This window comes from Pterocles gutturalis, unplaced genomic scaffold (genome assembly GCF_000699245.1).
Source record: "Pterocles gutturalis isolate BGI_N339 unplaced genomic scaffold, ASM69924v1 scaffold41974, whole genome shotgun sequence".
NCBI classification, from domain to species: Eukaryota; Metazoa; Chordata; class Aves; order Pterocliformes; family Pteroclidae; genus Pterocles; species Pterocles gutturalis.
The window spans coordinates 20407-28789 of NW_010134697.1; the positions used below are offsets into that span (position 1 = coordinate 20407).

General features: G+C 39.7%; 1 protein-coding gene across 1 annotated transcript in view; it reads left to right on the top strand.

Moving 5' to 3' along the window:
• Window positions 1-8383, top strand: part of RIMBP2 (RIMS binding protein 2) — a 29450-nt gene that overhangs the window by 20404 nt on the left and 663 nt on the right. Inside the window, exons 9-12 of the mRNA XM_010081671.1 lie at window positions 949-1133; window positions 3166-3334; window positions 6887-6990; window positions 8189-8260. Coding sequence (XP_010079973.1) covers window positions 949-1133; window positions 3166-3334; window positions 6887-6990; window positions 8189-8260 — 530 coding nt within the window. The remainder of the gene's footprint in view (window positions 1-948; window positions 1134-3165; window positions 3335-6886; window positions 6991-8188; window positions 8261-8383) is intronic.

Below are 8383 nucleotides of genomic sequence, written 5' to 3' on the forward strand. Positions count from 1 at the left end.
GAATTAAAAGCCTTTGAAACTCGTCAATCATTGTTATCCATTTTGGCCTAATTTTCTAATTCAGGTTTACTGAAGTCCGTCCCTAAGCCTGTTGTTGAATCACGGACTAAATGCATTCTCCAGGTCACTTGAAAAGTCTGAGAGATGTATGAGACAAAATGTCGGTTCTCATTTTTTATGTCCTAATTGATTTGGTACCCTGCAGTCGACAGAGTTCAGTGCAGTGTCGAGTGTTGGGATATTCATGGATGATCTTTCCTAATGAGTTTATAGTTCAGTGCAGTCATAGCTCACCACTCCTGGATTTTAACACATCCCGTTAGTGTTTGGGTTGGTTTGGGGCACTGCTGGCTATGGTAACTATTGACCACGTTTAAACAAAACCATAGGCAGTGTAGTTCCAACCCTGGCGTACCTAACACTGCTGAAATATATTTCTTCTTGCCTGTCTGGAGAGAAGAGGTTATAACCATGTTTTAAACCTGGTACCTAAAACATGGTGTCAACACAGCTGGGATGTGCTTTCTTGTGTCCATGAAGAGCAGAAGCAGCTGTGCTGGATAACAGGTGGATCCAAAGCATGGTTATTTTTGCAGTAATGATAAAGCCTACCAGACTCATCATTCTGTCACTCTTAACATGCTTCATTAACTTATGGCAAACTCTAGTAAACCTAACAAAAATTGCTTTCTGACCTGAGCTGTATTCACTTGTCTAAGTGGCAGTGTGGTGTAGGAGATCAGCACCACAGTCAGTGCATGCAGATTGTGTATGCTTTTAAGAAAAATAACAAATTTCTAATAAAAAAAAAAGCCACCAAGCTTAATAGGACATGCATTAAGTTATTGCACTGAAATGCCAAACATTTTTCAAATACTAACTGGAATAGCTGAAAGATGAGGCCAGCTTGTATTACTGAATTGTTCTTTTCTGAATTTCCTTTCATAGATGGCTATGGTGGTCATGACCATCTTTCTCCAGATATTTATGAAGAATCAGAAACAGATCCTGGCACAGAGGATATTTCTACTCGAATATTTGTTGCACTCTTTGACTACGATCCACTGACAATGTCCCCAAATCCCGATGCCGCAGAAGAAGAGCTGCCATTTAAAGAAGGACAGATCATTAAGGTGGGAGCTAAAACCAAAGGAAACAAAGGGTGGACCCAGTTTTACCCTCTGAAACAGGGTCTCCTTTGTTCCCCATGGAGAAGGCAACTTGTGTGACTAGAATCTAAGGGGTTTTTTCCTCTAGAGGTTCAGGCTGTAAATCTTACTGGAACTGGAAACTAATAACTAATGCTAATGGCTTAAAAATAATTAGAAAAACAGATAGATAGAGCCTGACTCAATTAGAGATTAGGTGCTCAGACCAAAATTGTGACTCTAAAGCCCCTATGTCCGTTGCCACAAGCTCTGCAGGAAAAAACTCCTTCAGAGAGGATGTCTTTCCTGCAAAGGCACCACAAAAGTGCTTAGTGTTGTACCTCCATACACACCAGAGCTGCTGTGGTTTTTTTAAATGTTGAACACTCCTAGCTAGCGTGCACTTAAGGTTAATCAACATCCAAAAATTAGGTATTGCTGTTCCAGAGTCATCCTCTTCTGAAACTGGGCAAACCACTCTCTTTTCTGTCTGTTTGGTCTAAAATACACAAGTCGCTTTTGAACAGGGCACAAGAGGCAAGCCAGCCTGTTTCAGGTGACAGGGACAGTGTCAGGCTCAAAAATATTGTCTGTTGTAGTTTTACCCTGGCTGGCAGCAAAACACTACAACAAACATAGACTCATTTGTTACACCACCCATTTCAAAGATAAAATTGTAACTTAAGCTATTAGAACACTGACTGCTTCCTGCTGTGTTGGACTGGATCCTAACACACGTCCATATCCTAAATTGCAATTTTTGAGTGTTAAATACTTTGTTAGATATCTTGCTTTCCTCTTTACATGATAGAAGATTTATGCCCAAAATATGGAACTTGTTTAAGAGTGTATTTTCCTTTGCAATATTCATGTGCTCAGGTATTTCAACCATTTCTTCACCAATATGTACCAGTTTGGCACTGAAAAGTCCAGACAGATCCCACATCAGATATTTATTCTCAGTGATGTTTATTTTATATGTGGGACCGTGGTGACTGACTATATGATCTGCTGCTTTGAATTTCTTATCAAATTGTTGTGAAGATGGAGTAGTTTGCATTTGCAAAATACTTTTCACACATTACCAGAGCCCTGGGATGCAGGAGGGTCGCTTCCCCCACAAGCTGTAGGAAGCCTGTCCCATACGTGTGTCACGGTCACATATGGTGCGCGCTGGGAGGTGGTGGTGGTGCCCGGTAAATCATGGATATGTAGCGATTAAACGTGAAAAACGTGACTGCTCTAGAAAGTTGAGGCTATTGAAGATCATTTTTAATTAACTCTGATTTGAACGGAAAGGATTAGTTTGGGGTTTTTTGTTTGTTTTTAAAGAAAAAACAATTGAGCCTAAACAAGGAACGATCTAAACTCAGTCATCAGTTTGGCCTTAAGAGCATCATTTTTGTTTAGTCCAGTCCTTGATCCAGGCCTTCATGAATTGACTGCATTTTTAGAATTTAAAACAAGTTTTGGATCTGCCTGTTCTCACTGATGAAAAGTCATGCTATTTTTATACCTTAACTCATGTTTTCTGGAAAGGAATAGCAGAGTTAAGTACATATATCAAGTATATCAGGTATCAGCCAGCATTTTCAATGATATATAAGTTGCTCTATTCAAAGTAGCTCCACTTGGCAGAGTTTTGCAAATGCTTCATTTTGAATATAGTTCATATGGCACCAAAAATGATGCCATGCGAGTAATTCCGTAAACATGAGTGTAAACCAGTAGGTATACTTTTGGCTCAGCACAGGGAGAAACTGATGACTTTAAATGGTGTCTCTTACTTTTTGTGCATTTCACTGCTCACTAAGGACCAAATTCTGCTTATGGATCTGAAGTCATAATTCAAACTAACATAACAATCCCAGCTTTGTAACATAGTAGTCAAACACTAACAAAATGCCACATCCAAACTGAAGTCATCTGTCTGTGCTTTAGTAGCTATTTAGCCTGTGTTAAAATTCCTAAGTGCTAAAGCCTTTGTTGACCAGCATTATCACTCTTCGACTACCAGGTTTATGGGGACAAAGATGCTGATGGATTCTATCGTGGAGAAACCTGTACAAGAATTGGCCTTATCCCGTGTAATATGGTCTCTGAGATCCAAGCAGATGATGAAGAGATGATGGATCAGCTTCTAAAACAAGGCTTTCTTCCTTTGAACACACCGATTGAGAAAATTGGTAAGAAAAAACATATATGCTTTACTTCTCCCAACTTTTGGGTGCTATTAACTTGGCTGGATCTGCTTTGCCTTTTTTTTTTTACTATATGTAGATGCATCTAAATTTTTCAGCAATTAATTACACCACGGGATCCATTCTGTGTCAGTATCTGCATGACTTTATTCAACTAGTATTTAATCTTGGTTACATCTGTTGCTGCAAATGAGGACTTGTATCTTCACACTCCCCTCATTATTTTCTCTTCTTATTAAAAAAAAAAAAAAAAAAAAGGGTTTTGTCACCTGACAGATTTCTAGATACAGAACATGATCCCTGTGCTTTGGAGTGTGCTGTGCTGAGGTGCTTTGTGATATGCTCACTGCTGCAAAGCCTAAAAAGGATCACTTCTTTGTTGTTATTTTTGTTCTTCTACATTTTCCTACTTTACCAGTAATTTAAAGGGATGGTGGCAAAGGGTTATGTGTAATCTCATTTGGGATAGCACTACGTATTTCAAGATTTTTATGGATATTGCAGTGACGAGCCCTTTAAAAAGCAGAGTTTGGCCAAACAGTTCTGTGCTGTGAACCACTTGTGTTACGTCGTTGGTTCAGTGTTGTACACAGACACACAATGCAAGTATCTTAACTCAGATGTCTTCCCAAAAATAAATTTCATACAACTATCTCGATATGTTTTAAAATTTTCAACATGATTCTGAGAGTATAAAGGGCTGGAATTGGTTCAGTCCTGTTTAAAAGTGAACTGTAAAAGTGGTTGCTAAAAAAACCAAAGAAATCTTCCACAGTGCGCTTCTTAGATTGAATAAAACCTTATTGTTTCCAAAACCATATTAGTAAATGTAAGATAAATTATTTTTTGTTGTTTTTTTAAGATATTGAGAGATTTTAAAATTTTTCGTTATCCGTCAAAGGGAAGGATGATTTAAGTTCTTGAATGCTTAATTGAGTTCTTAATTCAAACCTGTGTATTAATTTACTTATGCCACATAAACAAACAAATATTCCCACCCACGTGCCCTTGTAAACCCCACTGCCCATCTGCTCCTGTACGTACAGCACACACACCTACGTGGACATTTATAGGGGACAAACCTGGGATAGGCACAGGGGGACGAGGCTGGCTGCCCACAGCGTTACTCTGCACAAGCAGTCGTTTGGGGTCTGCATCATTTGAAGTCTGTTAGACACCTGACCTGCTTGGGGTACATCTGCAAACACAACCAGGGGCCTGGTGGCACTAAGAAGTGTCTAAATATTTTTCTACTTCTAGCAATGAGGTCACACATGGGTACAGAAAATATCTTCCTATAGTTGAAACTTACTGCTTTAAGCCTGCTCCGTGCTCTCAGTTCTTACCAAAGTCAGATACAGATACAGAACGCTTGTGAAAAGGAAACCACTAGTCTACATAGCTCCCCATAGTTTGAATATTTTGGCTGTCGAAGGGTCATATAATTGGATTTTTTTTTGTTGTGCTCAACTGGCAATGTCTCCTGAAATAGCTGAGAAATCAGAAATTCTCTGTCTTGGAAAGAGGGAGAGGCAAATTGTGGCAGGAGTGTTGCCCTGCCTTTATGTTTTTAAGCAATTCTTTTTATTCTGGGATGTTTCTGGGCCAGCTGTTAGCAACCTACCCCCAGCAGTTCACCTTTAAATACTTCAGTACTTTAAAAGCATCATGTATTGTCTCTTTAATATGGATTTAAGTTGTTAGCCATTTTAAAAACAAACCAACAAACATCAACAAATGCTTTTACTAACCGATTTTGAAAGAACAGTTAGTTTGGCTTAATTTTAAACTAAATACAAATTCTGAATAGCAGAGCTCCACGTGCTCAGAGCCTCGCTGTCAGAGGCTGCTCACGTGGATTTGTAGCAGCAGAAGCCGACTCTAATTGCCGGTCTGTCTCATATTGTTACTCATATTTTTAATGTCATATCAGACACTTTACATGCTGTGTTTATATGACTATATTTTTCTTAATCCTTTGCCCACATGAAATCCTTAAAAAACAGAACTCTGAACAGCTTCATATCTCTTCTTCTTTTATTTGTATGCATTCCTTTCCTGAAGTCAACTGTGACCGTTTCAAAGAGAGCACACGCTCTGTACACCGCAGATCCAGAAAGTCTAAAAGAGGTCTGTGCTAAGAACCAATAATTCCAATAATTTGATTCAAGCTGTAAATTAGCTGAAATTATTTGAGCTGTGTAGATTTATTTTTTTATGCCTTTGAACTTTTGGAAACCAGAAGTTGGAAAATATTGTCACATATCAATTACATATAGGGTCCCTTTTGGATTCTCTTCTTGCTCGTAGAGGGGCCCCTGTCCCCGAGCAGTGGGCAATGTCTTGCCCCAGTGCAGTACTTCAAAATGAAAGTACGACTCTGAGACAGACATCTAGGTGTGGGTTGATCCAGGCTTTGGGGAATCAGGGGGATGGGGTCCCACATCTGTTCCAGTCCGTGCCTTCATTTGGATCCCTCCTTGTGTTCTGTGTAAATCCCTTGCATTGGTAGCTGGGAAAATAACTCCGAACTACCCACTGCAAAAGCCCATGATCTCTGACCGAGTGCTTCAGTGTCAGCTGTGGGTGGTGTGAGAGCCCTGAGCGCATGCCACCCTCCATATTTGCTCCTACATCAGCTGAACCCTTAATGTTCACCCTCCTGCCGGAACAATTGTAGGGTGCCTCCTAACCCTGGTTTCCTTTGTCACACTGCATAACGCTCATCAGACTGCCCTCGGTGCCTGTCTGTAAGTAGCACTAACAAGCATGTTTCTCTTGCTACAGCACCCATCCGCAGGAATCATGCTAGTATCATTCCAATTGAAAATGAAGCCCAGTTTGGACTTCTCTGTTAATGTTTAATATTAATCAATAAACATTTCATGTGGTTCCTGGAAACTACAGATTTCACTCCTTCCCTTCTGCTCCCCACAAAGGAAATTTATAAAATTAAACAGCACTTGAGGATGTGTTTTTGTAGTTAGAGCCTTGAAAATATTGCAAACCACTTACATAACGGGTGGCCTCTTTTGTCTTGGGACAGCTGAGAGTGTCTGTGTCTCCTTCCAGTCTCCCAGCAGAAAGTTGAAGAATAATCCCGGGCACAAAATTCCTTGTGATTAGGAGGGGGGAGGGAATAGGCAGTAATGCAAAAGGTTGAATAAAATGAAACAAACATCAACTTTGAATGTTTGGCTTTGTACACCCTGGTAACCTCTGGTTCTTAAAACCAAGAATGGCTGAAAAATTCAGAATGTTAGTTTTGTGGATAAATCCAGTTCAGAGGACTCAGTGGCTTAGAACAAAGAAGGCAATCCAAGTGTTAAAAAATATTTATGAAACATACATTTTGTTTTGAAACCTTTATCTGTGTCAATAGGTTTGGTAATGTGTGATCTTTTCTCACTATGCTAGAGAAATATCACCATTGATACTGCACTGTTGTGAAAATGTGGGGAAAAATTGCACCTTGTTTTTCTTTTCAAAATAACTTTGATAGCTTTCCTTCCTTTCCTCTCCTTGTGATTGGAACAGAAAGAAACAGACGGAGTGGCAGACAACACTCAGTGTCTACACGAAGGATGGTGGCGCTGTACGATTATGATCCAAGAGAAAGTTCTCCCAACGTTGATGTAGAGGTATTGCCATCGCGGTTTACTGTGTTCGCCATTCATGGAGCCATACCACAGCTGGCATCGATAAGCACTACTATACATTTACAGTGGATGTAAAAAAACCCCAAAACCAGTTCAGAATTACAATTAACTACATTATGGGTCTATCGTCTTCCATTCACCTACATGCAGTCTCCAGTCTCTCCATATTTGTCATCAGCAACAATGGTATAATTTTTTATATTGTCTTTAATGTTATATGCTAAGTCCCTCAATCCAGATTTGATGCAATTTTCATGTATATATGCTTTGTGGTAAGAATGTCAGGGTACACTCAATGCTCTAAAAAAATTCTGCATACCTAGGAGCTTCCTCAGTTATCCTTTGAAATGGATTTTTTTTTTCTTTACTTGGTGTAGAACAGTTTTGAATTTTTTAAAGGTGAATTTTGAAATATGTGGGACTTGATGCTTTAAAACTCAGAGTTGCCTTATATTTCTCACTGAAGCAGATCTGTTTCTAAATTATGGTGTTTCAAAGTAGTTTGGGAAAAAATAAAATAAATTGTACTGATATATTGCAAACATTTTATTTGTTCTCACCTTTCCCATGGGCACTGGAAATTAAAAATAAGTTGTTAAAAAAAACCCAATTAAATTGCATTGAAACAACAGGGCATTACAAAGAGCCCAGTACACGGGTTGCAGATCAGAGACAGGAGATGCCTGTTAGGAAGCTTTATTGACCAGAACCCAGTACAGCTCCACAATTTCCGTTCAGGAACACTGTGTTTCAGGAGAAGCAGTCGCAGCTGTTCTCGTACCTGTCAGTCCTAGCGCTCTGCTCCATACAAGAGTGTGGACTCGAACCATCTCCCACCCCTACATCTTGTTCCCACCTCACGGAAGGATTGACTTTAGGGGATTTTTGAATTTATGCAGTTTAAAGCTTCGAAGTCTGTTCAGGTTGTTCCAGGCTTTGGGCACTATCTTGGCTCGTTTGTCACAGGTAATCCTGTGGGTATCTAGAACCTAGTGAAAGAGGTGTTGTATTTAACAAGGTGGGGGGGGGGAGGAAGGGTGGGGAAAGTTTTGAGAGCAAAGTTCCATTTGTGTTTTAACATAAAGGAGAGGGAAAAATATTAATGGATTTACTATTCGTAACAAAAATGTTAACCTGTGCCTAACAACCCATGACCTTCCATGTGTTCCTCTTTCTGCAGGCTGAGCTGACATTCTGCACAGGGGACATTATCACTGTCTTTGGTGAAATTGATGAAGATGGATTTTACTATGTAAGTTGGTTTCTGGTCACTTCCAAGTGCTACAAACTGTTAGAGCTCTCTTCACTAGCATGAATTATTAAATGACAGCTGGGGGGATTTCAGGCTGCAATTCCAGCTCATGTTGTGGGAAAA